General features: G+C 38.6%; 2 protein-coding genes across 9 annotated transcripts in view; one reads left to right on the forward strand and one right to left on the reverse strand.

Annotated features, from left to right (window-relative positions):
* mrpl30 (mitochondrial ribosomal protein L30) lies at window positions 1–7,675 on the reverse strand. Its single transcript, XM_059964489.1, has 5 exons — window positions 7,535–7,675; window positions 5,353–5,436; window positions 3,011–3,157; window positions 284–357; window positions 1–187 (listed from the first exon to the last, which is right to left on the reverse strand). The coding sequence occupies exons 1-5, from the start codon at window positions 7,568–7,570 to the stop codon at window positions 55–57; spliced, it is 474 nt and encodes a 157-aa protein (XP_059820472.1). The 5' UTR covers window positions 7,571–7,675; the 3' UTR covers window positions 1–54.
* The window catches only part of mitd1 (MIT, microtubule interacting and transport, domain containing 1), a 22,311-nt gene continuing 7,928 nt past the window's right edge, over window positions 7,256–21,638 (forward strand). For 2 of the 8 annotated variants that reach the window (XR_009511191.1, XM_059964473.1), the window contains exons 1-7: window positions 7,617–7,919; window positions 9,499–9,571; window positions 12,277–12,432; window positions 13,770–13,871; window positions 18,567–18,703; window positions 18,961–19,044; window positions 19,848–19,963. Coding sequence is in view for 7 of the 8 variants with exons in the window: in XM_059964473.1 (XP_059820456.1) it covers window positions 7,617–7,919; window positions 9,499–9,571; window positions 12,277–12,432; window positions 13,770–13,871; window positions 18,567–18,703; window positions 18,961–19,044; window positions 19,848–19,963 (971 nt within the window). In the remaining variant the exon portion in view is untranslated. Of the gene's footprint in view, window positions 7,408–7,616; window positions 7,920–8,597; window positions 8,737–9,498; window positions 9,572–9,606; window positions 12,179–12,276; window positions 12,433–13,769; window positions 13,872–18,566; window positions 18,704–18,960; window positions 19,045–19,847; window positions 19,964–21,638 lie in introns of those variants that run through there. The other 6 variants (XM_059964477.1, XM_059964475.1, XM_059964476.1 and 3 more) reach the window with 6 other exon arrangements.

Below are 21,638 nucleotides of genomic sequence, written 5' to 3' on the forward strand. Positions count from 1 at the left end.
TCAATTTTTAGAAATAATCTAAAATTTATTTCATGTACAAGGATAAGTAGCAATTTAAGATTCATGACTTTTTTCTTTTAATGGCTGAAGATGTCGTCTTATTATTAATTCCCCAGTGCTCTTCAGGTAAGTGTCAGCTAGTTCCTGCTCCGTCGGTAGTCCTTGTGGTAACTTCAGAGGTTGCACTCTGGAAGTATACAAAGCATTGTCACAAAACCTTAGTCAAAATTGAAATTTATACCAAAAGAGAAAGGTGCATTTAATATAAAAAGTGCTCACATACCTTATAAGATGCTTGATGACTTTCAATTTGCTATTAACTGATGAAATATTCTTATGGATCTGTGGCTGATTTGACTGGTGAGAGAATATTTTAGTTACTTAAGGCAACTAAGTCAACTGAATTGTACCTAAGAAACTGTCTTTCAAAATCTGATTGAACAAACTTATCTACCTATGAACTCTCAATGGCATTCATTATCTTAATAGTTACTCAATATCACTGCAAAATCTTAATGCAAACCTTACTACAACAAATGCAGCCATTCTTTCAACAACTTGAAATAGCTTTTAAAATATTATTTTTCTGTTTCTAAGCGGGGTAGACGTAACTAAGGTGTTGTAACTGTATAGCATTGTACCATTTAGGATGAGCAAGTACTTAATCATGAGTAATATTTGTTAATCATCCAAAGAATATTCAATATCTGTGCTAAGTTATGTGGAAGGCAACAAGCTACCGAAACAATTAGGCCAATCAAAATTTCATACATCATTTGTATGAAAAGTGATCTTTAAATAAGTCATTATTAACCAGCCATGCTTCTCTACCTAACCCTTAATTCCCTTCCCTCATTACTTGGCCTCCACAACCTTTTGTGGCAATGAATTCCACATTACCACCTTCTTAAATCTGTCCTTGAGAAATGTTTTCCCTCTGTAGTAAATAGTCAGCAATTAAATTTAGGAAATCTACATCTTTCTGTTTCGTTCCTGCCATTTTCTCTTGAGTTTCAAGTTTTAATTATTGCCAGAAATGTCAACTTGCCCTTTGGTGTGACATCCCAAATGAAAATTTATTTTGATGAATATAGGATTAGTTGATGAATTATAACCACAAACAAGGAGCACAGCATTAAAAGTCATGCCAAAAATGATCAAAAGGATAGATTTGATTAATACTTCAGAGCCAAGAATGCCAGTAATAATGCTGAATATGAAGAACATGCACAGAAAAACCCAGCAAATAGAATTGACTATATACATCCAAGTATACCACTTATGCCCTGACAGCTCATGACTGTCAAAAACTATTTACAAGGAAAGTCTCTAAAATGAGGTTAGAGGGACAATTATGGGCCTTTTTTCTTTAATTATCATGACATGATAAAATTTCAGCCTCCTAACACAGCAATCCCATCAGTTCCTTTCTTCTTTTCATTTACCTATCCTGGTAAAACTTGTGCTTTTGCATGCTTATTAACTGTCCTTTGGTTCTTTTGAAAACTAACCTATACCAGGGGTTAATCTGCAGTAGCCAGTTAACTTTGGCACATAGAAATGAAACAGCACCCAGAAGAAACCCAGCCAGTGACAGAGAGAACATCCAAACTCCCACAGACATCACTCAAGATCAGGATCAAACCCAAGTCTGTAGAGCTGTGGGGTCACTGAACAAAGATTATTTGGGACAAAACTCCAGACTGGATTTGAAATGTAACTGTCCCTCTCAGCTCAATAATTAGCCTCAACTTCATCCAGCATTTCCCCTATTGAAGCATCTGTTAACAGGTCAATTTGGCCCATTTTTTAAAAAAATATGCAAATAGAAATTCTTTAGCCAGTGAGTAGCAAATTTGTTGCCACGGGCAGCAAATGGACGCCAAGTCTTAATACATATATTTAAAGCAGAGGCTAGTAGATTGATTTGTCAGGGCATGAAATGATATGGGGTGAAAGCTGAGTGGAAAAATAGATAAGCCATTATGAAATGATGGAGCAGACTCAATGGGCCAAATGGCCTAATTCTGCTCTTATGGTCTAAAATCATGTTTCACTTCAATGTAAATAAAACAGTTCACGGGTGCACCCAAGGTTACCCATTTAAAAATTCCCTGGTAAACGTTCTTTTAGACAGGGAGGATATAGTTGACTACCATAAATTTGAAGAAGTGAGTACATAAATTGGTAATTACAAGAGCTATTTGAAATGAAATTCAGTGGAGCAATGAAGGGGCCTCTTCTGCTGAAATGAAGAGGAACTAAACAAAATGCAAATAGTCTGAATAATAGCACATACAATTTAATGCACAAGTTTACACTACTGTGTACATGGAAAAATAGCCAAAATGTATGCTATGAAAAATGAAGGAAAGGCTCAGGAATAAGCGAAAAACCTAAAATTTAAAATTATTCAAGCAATACAGGGCAATAGCAAAGCCAACAGAATGCTGTTAAACTTAAAGCAAAGTTAAGTCTAGTTAGACTATCTCCAAGTTTATTTTTTACTCCACCTAATTGCTGCAATTGAGATTCAGCTAATGAAGATTATGCAGGGAGGAATAATAGGGTGAATCATCAGTGTCAGGCACTTGAGTTTGAGAATGACTGGATATATTTAGACTTCAGCTGACATAATTGTTTTATATTTACTATTGTGGATTTCTGTAAAAGTATACACAATTATAAGATTAAGAACTGAATGAAGCTTTAAAGTTGACATCACCAGAGTGAAACCACATGTACTGAAAATTGTACAGCCATCAGCAGATTAGTGGTCTGAGGATGAGGATGTTAAGTAGAAAGGACCCACAACAGGGCCAAAAGGTCAAGTAGGTCATTGAGGAAAAAGGTTGGATACAACAGCTAAATAGCAAAGATGCAATAGAACCAAGGGTCCAGACTACCAAAGGACAAAGATCAAAAAAGGATTCATTGGTTTTAAACTGAAAACAAAACTTGTGTATTAAATCACAGACCAAAGTGTTATAAGCACAAAAGGATAATTTACCTTATCCAATCCAAGATCATGAACAATTTTCTTTTCCCAATATGGACGCCGTTTTGTACATTTTATTCTGGTAACGATGTGCAGTTGATGTGGTTGGTTTGGATCACCATTATACTTTTCATGAGCTGCTGGTTCTACTTCAAACATCTATAATCAATGATGACAAATACAAGTGTGGATAGATAAATAAGTTGTAAGACTCTTAACCAAACCCAAATTGCAAACTTGGGATGATGAATGTGTATTCTCAAATTGTGATAATCAAACTGATCCCATTCCCTTGATTTTTTCCCATAAACTTACAGAATTTCCCTCAAGTATTTATTCAATTCCCTTTTGAAATTCTTTACTGAATCTAGTTCTACTCTTTTAAGCTACCCCCATATATGTAACAAAAAAAACCCCACATTGATCAACTAGTTTTTAACTTCGTATTCGGCTTAAATTTTTCTTAGCAAGATTCACCGTGACCCCACCCAAAAACCCCACATTGATCAACTAGTTTTTAACTTCGTATTTGGCTTAAATTTTTCTTAGCAAGATTCACCCTAACTGACCCCCCCCCCCCACCTTTTCTGGTCGGCTGGTGGCACAGTGAGATCAGTGCCGGGCTCGAGAACGGAGGTTCCCAAGTTCAATCCAGTGACCGACCGCTCCTGAGCGCACTCTTCATCTGTGCTGGGTTGATGTTGAACTTGTCAAAAAAAAACACTGCCACTTCCAGTTTAAATTCCCACGCGGAGTATCATGGAGGATCAAATACCCAAACCCAGCACAGCCCCCACATGTCCCATTTAACCTGGCTCAGAGCGGTGGACTTGAGGACCTGGTAAATGCAGTGTGGTGGTCCTTAGGACCCAGCAGAGCTTGGGTCTGTTTTCTGTTCCATTGACGGGAAGCGATCACGATTGAAAATAAAGTGGAAATAATAAAGCGATCAGAAAGAGGTGAAACATCATCAGTCACTGGAAAAGCATTAGGCTACAGTTGGTCGACAATCAGAACAATTTTAAAGGATAAAGTGAGAATGATGGAGCATGTGAAAGGCCCTGCCCCAATGAAAGCTACAATTATTACTAAGCAATGCAGTGGTTTAATTATTGGAATATGTACGTTTCTTAAGTGTTTTATATGCATAGAAAGGTAAAATATATATATATTATGTACTAAGACAAACGTTTGACTAAATAATACTGGATGTACATATTCCAACTTACGTACAAATCCGACTTAAAGACGGACTCAGGAACGGAACTCGTTCATAACCTGTGGACTACCTGTACTAACAAAGTGTATGTAAACTTCTGACCCACTGGGAAAGTGATGAAAGAAATAAAAGCTGAAATAAATCATTCTCTCTACTATTATTCTGACATTTCACATTCTTAAAATAGTGATCCTAACTGACATATGACAGGGAATGTTTTCTAGAATTAAATGTCAGGAATTGTGAAAAACAGTTTAAATGTATTTGGCTAAGGTGTACGTAAACTTCTGACTTCAACTGTAAATGTACATCTGACTAGCAGCCACTGGAAAACATAGTACTTACTTTGAGTTTAATACCATTTCCAGTATTCTCTGTGGTTATGAAACTGATAAAAGCTTGTTGCCATAGTTGCTTATCAAATGCACCTCCTCAAACATTGAGAGCATATAGTTTTCCAACTGCTAATTCATGTATACTGTGTTTCATACAAAGTAAATGTTTTCATATTTGCATATATGCACACAGATGCAATGTTATTCATTGATTTATTTAATGTCTCATGATTAATTATGGTTTAATACTCCTCCTGAGGGATTTATACAGGTGTTATACAGTGGACAGCAGGAAGTACACATTTTATAACACTGGTGGGGTGGGGGAAGCCTCCAGATTTGCATGCAATTCAGCAATTATTGCCCCTGAAAAATTAGGAGAAAGTTGAACAAGTTTACTGGAGGAATCTACCCATCTCTGACCTTACTCCCCTCACCCTAATCCTTCATTGTTTTGCTTACCAAAAGTATTGATTTAAAGATTCAAGCACTTATCCAACATCCTTCCTGACCTCAAAGTCCTAAAATGAATTCTATGCACTTACAGCTTTCCAGTTTCTTCCTTACCTATGCATCTATACAAGATCGGCTTATAAACCAATCGACATAAGACAATTGATGTGAAAGAAAATTAAGACATGACTCTGATATAAAACAGGTCTGTCAAGTAACAAAATAATTGACCACATTTGTGCAGCTCTGCTAGATGTTTATACCATCTAAGGAAGATTGCAGTTTAACAGGTAGTCAATAAATCTCATTTAAAAGCAGGATATAAAAAGTGGAAGCCATGCTCTCACCTTTGCTGGAATACGAGATTTTGTAAACTTCAATCGTTTGAATCCAGGCCATGGTGACAGAACGGCTTTTACTTCCACTAAGTTCTGGAAAAACAAAGTAAGTTTTGAAGTAGTTAATTTACTTCATGCAACAAATTAAAATGTGATGTTAGCTTCCTGGGGTCCATGGAACATTCCAAATAAATGGAAGTTGCAAAAGTGGTTGACAAAACTGCCTTAATTTTAAATAGGTGGGTAATATAACCACAGTTAAATTTTTTTAAGATTTAACTGTTTGAAATAATACTATTCGGTCCCCATCCAGCTCAGTAGCCATGATCTGATATCTGATCTAGTAAATCAAGAGAATGATTGTAGGATAAATTGGCAATGGATTACAGGGAGGCGATGTCTAAAACCTGAATGTGTTTCATGTCTGACATTTCTGTACAATGATAATTACCAATTATTGATCCCCAAATACCACTCTCATAACTGATTCTTCAATGAGTTCAGGAAAGTTTTCTTTAGAAATATGTAGCTGGAAGTGAGACTGGGCAGGTGCTAAAGTGTCAGTAGGAAAGTGCTCATTCTGGGACCAGTGAACATAATTGTTACTTTCAGAACAGTTACAGAAAAAAATACTGCTTCCACGCAGTCTAGCTCTATGCACATCATCTCAATATTATGTAAATTTATTTGCTAGATTGCATCTATTCTGATTCATGGAGTTCTGCCTGACATTTCATCAAGAACCCTTGCTTGTGACATTTAAAACATTTTACAGCACAGTACTGATGAGCTTGAACTAAGTGTTTCCAATGTCAACAAAGCCATTTGTGAATGCAAGAAAACAATCTCGTTAATAGAAATAACCACTCAATTGTTGGAAATTGAAAAATTATAACAGGGTTTTCAAGCATTCCCATTTGTGCATATACAACCCACACTCCATGTTGAAATTCTTATAATTTTACGTTCTGTTGGTCTTTGAACTACATTTGTTAATCTTCCTCGGTTTTTCAGTTTTTTTTTCGTAAATGTTGTTAACCTGCATAATCATTTGAGTATTATATTATGCAGGTTTGGTAACTTAGCCATTGGTCCACAAATTAACCTTCTCAGATAACAATCAAAAATATATGCCAATGACAGGTTTTTGATATCACCATCTTCCCAATATTTAAGCAAGATTCCTACACTTAATTCTTCACAAATTTTGAAGTAGCTTTGCAATTTGTTTAATAATTCAATGTGTATGAGAATTGTATGCTTCAATGTCTATTAACAAGATCATTTTCCTACATTCACAAGTGGCTTCATAAGCAGCATCTTGCCCTTCTGTTAATAATGTAGTTTGCTGGCTTATGACTCCAAATTTTACGGCGCTATGTTCTTCACTACCTCATTCTCGGGACTTACGTTTTCTGTGGGTACTTTAACATGCAACTAAGACCCATTAAAAAGTATAGAATCAAACACCCGATACCCAAGCAGTTCAAAAGCTGGTGGTAGGGACCCAATACCCAACAAAAGTGTGTAATATCAAATCACAGACAAGAGAAATTCTGCAGATGCTGGAAATCTGAGCAACACACACAAAATGCCGAGGAACTCTGCAGGCCAGCTTGCACCTATGGGGAAAAAAAGGACTCCTGCCGAAGGGTTCTGGCCCAAAACGTTGACTGCACTTTTTCCATAGATGCTGCCGAGTTCCTCCAGCATTTTGTGTCTGTTGCGTGTAGGATTAGCATGTTTTGGATATAAAGTTTAAATATTTTGAATTCATGCCTCTGAAAATGGTGCTGACTTCGAAATAACCACGTTGTCAATAACAGTTTTTCTGCAAGCAACAATGATTCTAACGATCAGCAAGGTGAAACCGGTGCATCGAGGGAGACCCATGTGGTCGCAAAGAGAAACGGACAAACCTCCTTACTGAGGCCAGATTTGAACATGGGCTGGTGGAACTCGAAGGCCTTGGCTCGGTTACTAGCACAGGGTGTACAAGCACTAAGACACTGAACATAATTACCTTCACTCAACATTTATGGAAGTAAAACATCATTTATTTTTGTAAGTACATACTGTCCTCTTGAGAATACGTTTAAAAAACACAATGGCACATAAAATACTCAGGCAGGAGAACCGAGACTCCATTACGGTTTCGCACAGCAAAAGAAGGCCACAGTGTGAAACTTACCGTGAGTCGGCTCACGTTCCTGAAGAGAACGGCCATCGCCGGAAACCCGAAGGCCGATTCGGTTGGAAACGGAGCTGGGAGTATGCTCAGCAAAGGCCAGGCGCAATGTCGTCAAGCAGCCCAACCCTCCCCCTTGACCACCGAGGGCAGATGGGCGCCCCGCCCCGGGGACCGCCGACAGCTTCCCGGCTCGCTGATCGACGCTCAGTTATGCCGCGTTCCTTTATTTTTGTACCTATTCTACCCGCTATTTGATCTTCCCGGTTCACTGCTGTGTTACGATGCGATTACATTGCCATATTTCGCACGGTTCTTAAGAGGAACGACCGGCTGGCGCAGGCACCTCTCCGAGCGGCCTTGCGAACTGCGCCGTTCCGCATTCACCGTGAGTACCAAAGCAGGGACAAACAGTAGACCGAAGGGAAAGAGACATAGTTGTAGGGTAAAGAGCAAACTGTCGGAGGGACCCAGCGGTGGCGATCCTTGATCCGGACTGAAGGAGGGAGATGGCCAGTACAGAGAGGCGAGAGTTGGTAAGCGTTAGGAGGAGCTGAGTGAGGAGGAGTAATAGAGTTGGGAGAGGTGAGAGTAAAAATAGTGAGGCAACCCATCCACCGCTTGAACTCTCGCTCATCCAAGATATAATTTTGTTATTTCAACCCCCCCCCCGTTTGTTTCGACAATAAAAAAAAATCAAATGAATTATGGACTGTGCCTGTTTCATGCAGTAGAGAGGAAAATAGGTTAAGGTCCTGCTTCTGAACACTCACTATGAAGTTGACACATGTCGAATTTACCGCCGATACTCAGTCTGGACTTGAGTGGGATCATGCTGCTGACCACTAAGTGTCCTTACTGCTGACTTGGTGAATTGCGGTACATCTCAGTCATGTGTATTTTACATGGCTATATAATTCAAGTGCCAATGTGACTCCATATATCGCCCCCCACCCCCGTTCATCAGTTTGTTTCAAATCCCCTCTCAAACAACATCAATGTGACTTGGATATTACTGCCGCGTGCCCTAATGGTGGACGGGGAAACGAACTTTAAACAAATGCAGCTTTGCCTCTCAGGGTCCAAATACAACTCCTTGTATTCCTGGAGCTCCAGCCACCACCTGTTCTGAAGCCCTCTGGCAATTTCTTCGTTGGACCATAGAAAAAGAGAAAAAAAAATCACACTTGTCAATTTAACCAAAGGTAAAATTCTTCTCCTTGGAAAAATGAAAAATGCTATATCTCATGTTTTACAACTCTTTTACAAATTCCTGATTAAATGTGCCTGAAGAGTGGTCAAAAGACTGGGCATTATTTTCAAAATAGGAAGAAAATTCCGAAACCAGAGGTGCAATGGGACTTGGTATTGCTAGTTTAGGATTACCTCAAGGTTCACTTGCAGATTGTGTCAGTAGTAACGGTTGCAAATGCAATGTTGACATTCATTTTGAGAGGACTAGAATATAAAAGCAAGAATATACGGCTGAGGCTTTATTAGGCAGACCACATTTGGAAAACTGTGAGCCCCGTAATCTAAGAAAGGATATGCTGGCCTTGAAGAGTGTTCAATGGAGATTCACAAGATTGATTTCAGGAATGAAGGGCTTAACATTAATAGTGTTTAATGTCTGAGCCTGTACTCATTGGAGTTCATAAGGATGGGGGGAGGGGAAGAGGGAATCTTATTGAGGACTACTGGATTCTGAAAGGTCTGGATAGTATGGACAAGGAGAGGATGTTTCCATTAGTAGGAAGAGTCTGGACCTGAGGACAGAACCTCAGAATAAAGGAACATTCCTTTAAAACTGAGATGAAGAGGATTTTTTTCAGCTGGGGAGTGACAGTTCTGTGAAATTCATTGCCACAAAGGGCTGTGGAGGCCAAGGCCAAGAACGGGAAGTGGGGTTGAAAGGTAGAGCAGACTTGAAGGACTGAACAGCCTAATTATGTTCCTTTGTGTTATAGTCTTATTATACCTTAGGAGAATTGAAATGTTTTCCTGACTCAACAGAGTTCAATTTTAGATGCAGATCTGCAGGTGAGAATCCTATTTTACCTCTTGGTCCCATATTTTTCTTCCTAACTTATCATTCTCAGAATCTGAATCAGGTTTAATATCTCTGGCATATGTCATGAAATGTGTTTTGCAGCAACAGTACATTGCAATATATAAAAACTATAAATCACAGCTGTTACATTAAAAAATTAAATTAGTGCAAAAGGCAAACAAAGAAGTGGTGAGGTGGTGTACATGGCAGAGGAGAGGAAGCTGTCCCTGAAACTTTGAGTGAGTGTCTTCAGGCTCCTGTACCACCTCCTTCATTGTAGCAATTGGGAAGAGGACATGTCCTGGGTGATGGGGGTCCTTAATGAGCAATACTGCCTTTTTGAGGCATTGGCTTTTGAAAGTGTCCCCGATGCTAGGAAGGCTATTGCCCACGATGGTTTATAACTTTCTGCAGATTTTTTCTGTTCCTGTGCAGTGGCCGCTCCATACCAGACAGTGATGCAGCCAGTTAGAAAACTCTCCACGGTGCATCAGTAGAAATTTCCTAGAGTCTTTTTGTGGCAGACCAAGTCTCCTCAAGCTCGTAATGAAACGTAGTCACTGCCGTGCCTTCTTTGAAATTACATGAATATGTTGGGCCCAGAATAGACAGTCAGAGATGATGACACCTAGGAACTTGGAACTGATCACCCTTTCCACTTCTGATCTCTCAAAAAGAGATGTGTTTGTGTGTGTTTCCTCTATTTCCTCTTCCTGAAGTCCACAATGAATTCTTTGGTCTTACTGACATAGAGTGCAAGGTTGTTTTGACACCACTCAACCAGCTGATGTATCTCACTCCTGTATGCCTCCTTGTCACTGTCTGAAATACTGACAGCAAATTTATAGATGGCATTTGAGCTGTGCCTAGCCACACAGTTATGGGTGTATTAAGAGAGATGAACAGTAGTTTAAGCACGAATCCTTGAGGTGCACCAGTGTTAACTGTCAGCAAGGAGGAGATGTTATTTCAGATCCATGGTCTCCTGATGAGGATCCAGTTGCAGAGGGAGGTGAAGAGGCCCACATTTTGGAGCTTGTTGATTAGAACCAAGGGTGTGATGGTGTTGAGCACTGAGCCTGACACAAGTATTAGTATTGTCCAGGTGATCCAAGACTGAGTGGAGAGCCAGTGAGACTGCATCCACGGTGAACCTATTGTGGTGACAAGGCAAATTGCAGCTGGCCCAGGTACTTGCTTAGGCAGGAGCTGATTCTGGCCATGACCAACCTCTCAAATCACGTCATCAAAATAGATGTGTGTGCAACTGGGCAATGATCGTTGAGGTAGCTCACCCTGCTCTTCTTGGGCTCTAAAGTGATTGTCACCCTTTTGAAATAAATGGGAACCTCCAACTGCAGCAGTAAGAGATTGAAGGTGTCTTTGAACACTCTCACCAGTTGGCTGGCACAGGTGTTCAGTGTCCTACCAGGTACACCATCAGGGCCTCACAGCTTGTGAAGGTTCAGCTTCTAGAAAGAAGTTCTGCCATCTGCCTCTGAGACAGCGATCATAGGGTCAGCAGATGCTACAGGAATTTGCAAAGGTGTAGTTTTATTCTCCCTTTCAAAGCGTGCATGAAAGGTATTGAACTTATCTGGGAGTGAAACAGAGCAGCCATTCATGATGTTAGGTTTCACCTTGTAGGAAGTAATGGTCTACAAACCCTGCCAGAGCTGACATGCATCTGATTCCATCTCTAACTGCGATCGGAATTGTTTTTTTTGCTTGGACTTCTTGTATAGTTCTGGATTACTGGTCTTGAATGTCACTGATCTAGCCCTCAGCAAACTACAAATATCCTGGATCATCCACAGCTTTTGGTTTGGGTATGTCTGGTATGTTCTTAAAGGTACACTCAGCCACAGGTCTTAATAAACTCAGTGACTACTGTAGCCTATTCATTCAAATTAGATAGATCCCTGAATATTGTCCAATCCAATGACACAAAGTGGTCCTCTGCCTCCTTTGAACAAACCCTCTTGGTCCTCATAGTCTCTGTCTATATAGCGGGAGTAGAACAGCCAGGTGATTGGACTCTCCAAAGTATGGGTGTGGGATGTCATGGTAAGCCATGACATTCTCTCTTGCATTTGTACCTTCAACCCTTTTGATTGCAACACTTTCTAATGTACATGCTATCCCAGACTTTGATTTCTTCCTTATATCTTTAATTTTCTTCCAGTGTATCTACATAATGTACATGATTTTTAACATTTTGCATTCTGATGCAAGGTCACTGATCCAAGAAAATAACTTTTTCCTCCGCAAATGCTGTGTGACCTGCTGAATATTTACAGTATTGTATTCATATTTTAAATTAGCATTTGATGCAATATTTAGCTTTCTATATTGTGTTTTTATTCAGTGTAATGGACAAGATTGAGGGAGATTTGATCAAAGCTTAAGATATTAACAGGAACAGTTTCCTTTTATCCTACCCTTCTCTCTAATTCGACTCATAACTGTGATCTTAACAGCCTTGATGGCATAAATATATTCCTTAATATATATGAAAACAGAAAGCCCATCTATAATGATAAAGCAGTTGATGTTTTATTTCTACTGTCCAATCAAGTTGAGATTCATTGTCATAGGTATGTAAACCCATGGTACAAATGTCATACAAATTAGCTTTTTTATGCAGCAGTTACATTAAAAAGTGTTTTGTAAACTTTTGTTAACTTATTTATAGATTCTGCTGCCATGTCTCAGAGTACTTTGACAGGAGTGGAGAACTCAGCTGTGACAGTGTTGAAGAGGGCTGTTGAATTGGATAATGATTCCCGTTTGCAGGATGCATTGATTTGCTATCAGGAAGGCATCCATCTTCTTATGGAAGTGTTGAAAGGTAATAAAGCCCCTAAAGTTCGCTCTGCTGAAATATCATGAGTTTTAGAACTTCCCAAAAAAAAACTGCATTTTTCCATAACTTTAATTCTAAACAATGTTTCTAAACCAGAATGGACGTTTGCAAGTTGGCGTCTGACCTCGAATGAACAGAGTCTTACATCAAGAATAACTAATATAAAAAAAAGACAAGAAACGGATAATGAAGTTGTTCCAGTTTCCATAGATTAGAAAGGAAAATAACTTACGGTCCTGCTTCTGATCATTTACTGTAAAGTTGAAAGTTCGTATGTCGAACTTACCACTGATACTGAGTCTGGACTTGAGTGGTTTGGTGCTGACCACATCCAGAGAAGTCAGTGTTAAAAACTGAAGTTGTGTTCTTAATGCAGACTTGGTGAACTGCAGTATATCTTATTCACGTGTATTTGACATGGATGCACAAATCAAGTACCAATGTGACTCAATATTTTACATTGTTTGCTACTTGACAACACTTGTGATTTCACAAGAACATTTGTTTAATACAGTATTGTAAATGCAAGAACTTTTCCTATTATGTTTTTCAGAAGTAAGTATTAATTATGAAAATACTTCTTGTTGCACAAGCTAAATAAACCGAACACGTATCAACTGAGAAGTAGGAAAATAAATCAGAGACTAGCTTTATTTGTCACATGTACATTGAACCATTGAAATATACAATGAAGTGCATTATTTGTGTCAACAACCAACACAGACCGAATATATATTTGGCGGGGCATGTAACAGGAACTGTAAATGTGCTGTGCTAACCACTCCACTACTGTGACGCCCCAAATTATTTTAAAAAAAATAATGCAAAGGGTTCACTTTTTTGTGTTATATGCTTATTGCCTTAATTGTTGTGGTTGTTTTACAATTGCTCTTTTGACTAATGTATGAAATCTATATAGGATGTGATTTACAAGCATATTAGCCTTGAAAGTACAAGGCTTGAACCCTAATTTGTTAGCATGTCTCTACTAAGCAGGAGCACAAGAATTAACTGCAACATGTCTTGGGTTAAAAGAGGAATACGCAATGCATTTCGTGCAGGTTGTAACACTGATCCCCACATTGAAGGGTCTAACGTTTAAAGTAAAAGTGGTCTCGATCATATGACAATATAATCAAATCATCTTTCAATTTTCAATCATGAATGAACACCTGGGTAAGATAAATAAGGGTTGTAAAACCTAACCAAAAGCAAGCACGAGTCATCTACTTAAATCACAGAGGAATAGAAGCTGAATGTTAAACTGCCCATACTGTGTATGTCATGACTGCCGAACTAATTCATTTGTTTTAATACTGTAGCTACAAAAGATGAAGCAAAAAAAGGCCATTATCGAAAGAAGATAACAGACTACATGGATCGAGCAGAAAAAATTAAAGGACAGCTGAATTACCTCAAAGAAAGTAACTATTTTTGCAGTCATTTTTGTAAGTCCCATATTTGATGTATTTTCTCATGCCAGATGAAATCTTTGAATACATTTTTTTTGTTTTCATCAATTCAAAAAGCTAGAATGGTTAATCAATTGTCTGAGCTGTTAGGTTGTCATACAGAAAATGAAAAACTCCTGGTAAAGGCTGAGTTAACAGATCTCACCTGGGAACAGACTTAATACAATCACAATATCCCCTGGTGAGGGGAAAGGCATCAACCAAATCCTCCATTCCAGTTCACTGCGCTGGAAAAGCGATGATAAACTTAACCTTGGCTGATATATACATTGGGCTAAGAAAATAGTATAGGCTTACACAGAAGCAATCAAATTATATGGTAGCATGGATTACTTATTCCAAATGCTTATTTTTTTGAAAGGGAGAGGAAAGCACGGGAAGATTAAAAGAAATAAAAAAACACCTGAATTGTGTTTCAGAATTAGGTAGTACAGTTATGTCAATATTTCAACACCCTTAATGATGTATTACTGATCGATGTTATGTTTTCTTCACCCCCCCCCCCCCCACCCCCAAAAGAAAATAGCGAAACATTTTGGTGGAGCCTCCTTGTGTTTTGCCCATATAGAATGTGACAAAGAAATTAAAGCATTCATCTCAATTAAGCAATCTATTTAGCTCATGTGACAGATTCTGCTTTACACAAGTCTTTTATTGCCCCTCTATATGAAATCATATTCTTGCAATCTTTATTTATTTTATTTATCGAGATACAGTGTGCAACAGGCCCTTTGGTCCCTTCAAGCCGCACCACCCAGCAGTCTCCGATTTAATCCTAGTCAAATCCCGGGACAATTTACAATGACCAATTAACCTACCAACGGTTACATTTTTGGACTGTGGGAGCAAACCCACACGGTCACAGGGAGAACGTACAAGCTCCTTACAGGCAGTGGCGGGGATTTGAACACAGGTCACTTGTACTGTAAAGCATTGTGCTAACCACTATGCTACCATGCCACCCACTCACACATTTAAATAGTTTCTTCCTGACTGCATCTGTGTTAATTATCTCACCTGCTCTCTCTGGCGGTGAGTTCACGTTCATAGAAAGTGGTCATCGGTCTATCAAATCAATACTGTCAAAGTCTTTATTAACTCTCATTGAAATAAATGGCTTCTTACTTTAAGGCACTTTGTGTGCTTATGCTGGTAGTTTTAAAATATGATGAGTGATGCTGTTTTCCCAATCCATACCACTTAGTCTCTGTTCCTTTTATGAAAAATTGACATCCTGTATCAAAGTCATAGTGCAGTAAATTTTCACCAGTTAGGTGAGAATTAGAGTGTTTAAGGTAGTAACTTGATACATTTGCCTTTATCAGCTGAGACACAGAATATGATGGGTGGTCAGTTTGGATCTGCATAAAGCAATAGACTGCTTCACATTACTGTGGATTATATAGTAAGTGGCAACCGTACTCACACTGTGACATGTTCTTGCTCTCCATGTCGTGTGACAACACTCTATACAATATACTTAATGTGGCAATGTAAGTTTCACACAACTTCTACTTTTCCATCCTACACTATGGGAATGAACTTGGTGCCACTATTTAAAAGGATTGCACTAAAATTAACCTGCATCGCAGTTTTATTGATCTGTGCTCCTGTACCCCAAATCTCTCTTCTTCCCCATTCGGCCACATTTTTTTTAAAGGCAATGCACTGTCCTGAATCTTCATACAAGTGGGAGTACAATCTAACGTGAGAAAAAGCAAGAAAAATATTTATAGCCATTTGTTTAAAATGGAGTAAAGGCTTTAGTTGATATTTGTGGCTACTTAATAGCCAAGCACAGAATGGAATGCAGTTGTACCCAGTCCAGACCAATTAATGGGACAGGCTTCCTTTTCAACAGACTATTAATAAATTAATTGTTTTTAATGCCAATGCATCAGCTTTGCATTTCATTTTAATTTCCAGAATATTTTTAAAATTTGAAATAAAATTCAGAAACTGCTATTGTAGTATTCTCTAAATGTTGAGTAGCGGTTCTTGATAACACTTTTTTCAAAAAAATTACCTCATGAAATAGTAGTTTTGTTACCTCATAAGATTTTGAAAAAACAGATTTCTTCCTGATTGGAAATACTACTGAATCTTCAAACAAGGGTATGGTTAATTGTCATAAAAGGTTAGCTCTGTGTAGTTTAGTTTGGAACTACTAGTAGTTGTCGTGAATAATTTGAAAGTAATCATCTTAAAAAATTAACACATAAAATGCTGGAGAAACTTAGCAAGTCAGGCAGCATCTATGAAAAGGAATAAATTCTGAACTTGTGTCTGTACATCTTGACTCCATTTTATCCCCTTCAGTCCCTTCTCATAAACAGCTACATCCATGACATTTCACACATTCTCGATTTCTCCAACAACTTTCAGTTCCCTGCTCCTGATTGCCTCATTTTCACCATGGATGTCCAATCCCTATACCCCTCTATCCCCCCCCATCAAGAAGGCCTTAAAGCCCTCCAACTTCTTTATCAACTCCAGATTCAACCAGCTCCCATCCAGCACCTCCCTCCTCTATCTGGCAGAACTGGTCTTCCCACTCAACAATTTCTCTTTTGGCTCCTCCCACTTTCTCCAAACCCAAGGTGTAGCCATCGGCAACCACATGGGCCCCAGCTATCTCTGCCATTTCATTGGCTATGTGGAACAGTCCATGTTCCTAGCATTTACTGCTAGTGCTCCCCAACTCTTTCTGTGCTACACCGACAACTGCATTGGTGCTGTTTCATGCTCCCATGCTGAGCTCATCAATTTCATCAACTTTGCCTCCAACTTCCATCGTCCTTAAATTCATTTGATCAGCTTCGAAAATCTCTTTCCATTCTCTCAATCTGTCCATTTCCATTTCTAGGGACAAACTGCCTTTTAGAAATCTACTGATTGTCACAGCTGTCTTTTGACTATACTTCTTCCTACCCAGTCACCTGTAAAAATGCCATTCCCTTTTCTCAATTCCTTCATCTCCACTGCATCTGCCCTCAATGAGACTTCCTTTCCAGGACATCAGAGATTTCCTCCTCCTTCAATGAACAGGGTTTCCTTTTGTTGTCCACCATTGATGCTGCCCTCACCTGCATCTCCTGAATTTCCTGGACATCCACCCTAACCTCATCTTCCCACTGCATTAACAGTGATAGATTTTCTCATTCTTTTCTACCACCCTATGAGCCTCCCCATCCAGCACTTCTTTCTCTGCAACTTCCACCACCTTCAATGGGATCCTAACACATCTTTACTCCCTTTCCCCTCAACTCTCTGCTTTCCTTGGGAGTCTTTTTCTCCATGATTCCCTCCCCACCACTCTCCTCCCAGCCCTTATCCCTGCAAGCAGAAGAAGTGCTCACTTGTATATCCACCTCCCCCATCCCCTACATTCAGGGCCCAAACCATCCTTCCAGGTGCAAATCCGTTGAGGTAGTTTACTGTATCTGGTGCTCCCAATGTACTCTCCTCTACATCGGTGGCACCCAGTGTAGATCGGGAGACTGCTTTGTCAAGCACTTTCATTCCATCCACAACAACCAAGATTTCCTGGTGGCCAACCATTTTAATTCCAATCCCTATTTCAATTCCAATATGATGGTCCATGGCCTCCTCTAATGCAAAGATGAGGCCACTTTCAGGTTAGATGAGCAACACCTCATTCCATCTGGGTAGCTTCCACCCTGAAGGCATGAATATTGATTTCTCTAGCTTCTGTTAATTTTCCCCCTGCCCCTCTTCCATTCTCCACTCTGGCTGCCCTCTTACCTCTTCTCTTCTCTTCACATGCCTATCACTTCACCCTGGTGCACCTCCTCCTCTTTCTCCCATGGTCCATTCTCCTCTCCTATCAAGTTCCTTCTTCTTCAGCACTTTACCTTTTCCACCTATCACATCCCAGCTTCTCACTGCATCCCCTCCTCCCCCACCTTCTTATTTGACTTCTTCCCCCTTCCATTCCAGCCTGATGAAGGGTCTCAGCTGAAACATTGACTGGTTTTCCATTCCACAGATGCTGCCTGACTTGCTGTTTCTCCAGCATTTTGTGTGTTGCTGTGGATAAACAGCATCTACATAATTTTATCTTAAAATTTAAACTGTTAGAAAGAATTTTAAACCAGATATGAAATTGGCTACCTTATAACTTTCAGTAAATATTCTGTACACAAAATTTCCACAGTAATGTAGTGGTTAGCACGACACTAATACAGTTCATTGAAGGTCAGTTCCGACATCATCTGTAGGAAGTCTATGCATCTTCCCTGTGGAATGTGTGGGCTTTCTCTGGGTCCTCTGGTTTCCTCCTACAGTCCCAAGACATCCCAGTTAGTAAATTGTCCCGTGAATAGTTTACGGTTAAATTGGAATTGCTGGGCAGCGCAGCTTGAAGGGCCAGAAGAACCTATTCCGCACTGTTAATTAATAGTAAATAAATTCCCAGCCTTCAAGTTCCTTGTTAAAGTGAAACTACCGTGTTTCTGTGGTTTTGTATTTACACTTAATAATATATAGAATTTTAAATTTTCATCATTGCAGAATTTTTTATTTGGAAATTAAAATATGATAGTTCATTAAATATAAATCTAAAACATGCCTAAAAGATGATAAGATGGTGCTTGTATACTCTTGTCCTACCTTTCTGTATTTTAGAAGGAAAATATCATGAGCAGATCAAAATTCCAGAAGATGCTACTGGATTTAGTTACGAAAAGTTGTTCAAACCATACCTGGATTCTTTTGTTACTGAGGTCTGGGTAGAAGATCCATACATCAGGCACGTTCATCAGGTGACAATCACGCTAGTGTACCATTAAAACATCTTGTTGCCTTGCAAGTTTTGTCTTAATTTGTAAACAAGGTCACCATTTCTGTATTTTGACCCATTCAAGTTGCTGAGTATCCAAACCTAAATAGTTTACAAATATTCAAACCTGTTCAGACAAAAATAGACTAAGAAATTGAAGTATACAACTTTTAAACTTAATGTAGTTTTAACTCTATAACCTACATAACCAATACTCATTTTGTGGCATTTATTTTTTAGCTCTACAACTTCCTGAGATTCTGCGAGATGCTTATAAAAGGACCTTGCAGTGTGAAAACTATCCATCTGCTGACTTCACTTGATGTACGTAATTTACAGTGATTCATTGTGTTAGGGCTAGGAGACCATGCTTTTCATTGCAAGTTTGTAATTAATTGCTGCAGGTACATTTTTAAAGGTGTTAACTGTACCAGTGTGGGGTTTTACAATTCATTTACTCTACTTTGAAAGTATCTTTCTTTTTTTGGAAAGGGGTGTTTATATTAACACTTCTCCAGATTTACTTCTACATCGTGTGCATAACAACTTCAGTTGTTTTAATGTGATGTCGATCAAGGAGAGATTTCCAAAGGAATAAGTTAAAATTTCAGCAGTAAAGACTTGTCCGTGGTGATTGACTTTGTTTTATCAGAGCTACACCTTTGTTAGACCCAAGAACAGACCTTGTCTTTTAACCACACAAGGTGCACTCCCTGTGGCAAACATCTCTTTAACTAATCATTAAGTTATCTGAAAGCCAGAAAATAATTTTTAAAAATACTTAACATTGTTTTTGCATAACTAGTATGAAACTAAGCTACCTTTGCCTATTTTGTATATTAGCTATTGGCTAATTTTATAAGGGCAAAAATTGGAACCTTTGAGCAGATTTCTTATATCCACAGTTACGGAATGAGAATGCTACAAAAGGACAAATTATAGAAAGGAGGAAAAATATTTTAAGACAATGCCAAAATTATAACTATTAATTTATTTTTATGATTCCAAGTCTAATTTATTGGGATCTTACATATAGTATTGTTAATGCTATTTCTAAAATACTTATATCAGATTTTTTAAACTATAATTATGATATATATTCTTTAATTTAATCTATTCAATTTTAGGATGGTAATAACTCGCAGCAGACCAATGGTCTTGAGGAAATAAAACAATCATTGGAGAGTTACAAGATAATGTTGGAGATAAAATATTCCTCGTCAATACATGATCGAGAAATCAGGTAACTTATTTGTAGTTTATTTTCAGAGAAATTGAAATTTTACTTTGTCACTCCTAGTGTTATTTTGCTCGATAATAGGTCTGAGTATTTTTTAGAATCAGAATCAGGTTTAATATCATCGGCTTATGTCATGAAATTTGTTAACTTTACAGCAGCAGTACAATGAAATATTTAATGTAGCTCAGTTTGTTTTTGTCTATATTTATTTGTGTGTGTGTATATATAAAACAGTTTAAAAAAAGTAGTGCAAATTTTTTTTGAGACAGTGGCAATTCCTTTCTAATATTTGTGCCTCCAAAGAAGCTAATAACATTGATCTAGAGCTATCAAATAAGAACTAAAATTTGATCCTGCCATTACATCATTATAAACAAGAATTCACATTTAATAAGCTTTTGGAATGACAAGGACAATGAACCTTAAAATCATAAATGGATTGAACTCGATTTAAAAAGCAATGGAATTAGATTCATTAATGACTTTCCTAAAACAATTAGGTAGCAAGGAAAAAAGATTTGTGGGTTTGATACAAGAGAGGAAGTGTGAAAGTAAGTGGCTTGCTCAAAAGTGAGGAAGATTTGATGATCCAAATGGCTTCCTGCATTATTGAACTATTTTAGACTGTCTTGAGCATTACAAGCACTTTACTGCTATGATTCAATCTTTAATTCAATCAGAAAAGATAGCTGCTCTCTTGAAGACGTAAAAAAATTAGTATCTACCATACCAACGCCATTGTATTCCAAATACTTTCAATTCTCAGTTACAGCAGGAAAATAGGGACACTGTCCATTCCTTTTAATCCTGGTGTGGACCACTCATCAGGTCACTTCAGTGAATAGTAAAATACATAGGAAGCGAAAGACAGTATCGAAAACATACAGCAGGGCAGGCAGCTAACAGGGAATAAGAATGAGTTAATATTTTAGATTGATTACCTGCAAGCAAAACTTTCTAGCCCATGGTATCTAACTGAAGTGCTAACTTTATTCTTTCTGTGCACATGCATTTTCAGTGTTTGCGCTAATGTAGAAAGACCAAGGTGCATGTGTGCAGGCAAGGTTCTTCAGGTCATCCTACAGAGTCGTGGAGCACCACAGCAGGAAAATAGACCATTTGCCCCTTCCAGTCCGTGCCAAACTGTCAATTCTGCCTCGTCCCATTGACCTGCACCTGGACCGTAGCATCCATTTCCCTTCCACTCGTGCACTTATCCAAATGACTCTTAAACGCTCTACTGAACCTGCATCCATCACTTCTGCTGGAAGATCATTCCACACGCACACCCCCGAGTGAAGTTCCCCCTCATGTTCCCCTTTCGTGTCTAGTTCTAGTCTCACCTGACCTCTGGAAAAAGCTTGCTATGGAAACTAAAACTACTTTGTTAAGGATTAGTTTTGTTTGTCACACGTACATTGAAACAGGTAGTGAAATGTGTTGTTTGCATCAACGACCAATGCAGTTGAGATGTGCTGAAGGTTGAGTGTAAATCGTTGAGTATCTGGCACCAACATAGCATCCCCAAAACTCACTAACCCTAACTTGTATGTCTCTGGAATGTGGGAAGAAATTGGAGCACACAGAGGAAACTCCTTACAGACAGCGATGGGAATTGAACCCCTATCATACAGCTGGCATTTTAATAGTGTTATGCTAACTGCTACACTACCAGGCC

Source organism: Hypanus sabinus, chromosome 3, assembly GCF_030144855.1.
Source record: "Hypanus sabinus isolate sHypSab1 chromosome 3, sHypSab1.hap1, whole genome shotgun sequence".
Taxonomy (NCBI): Eukaryota; Metazoa; Chordata; class Chondrichthyes; order Myliobatiformes; family Dasyatidae; genus Hypanus; species Hypanus sabinus.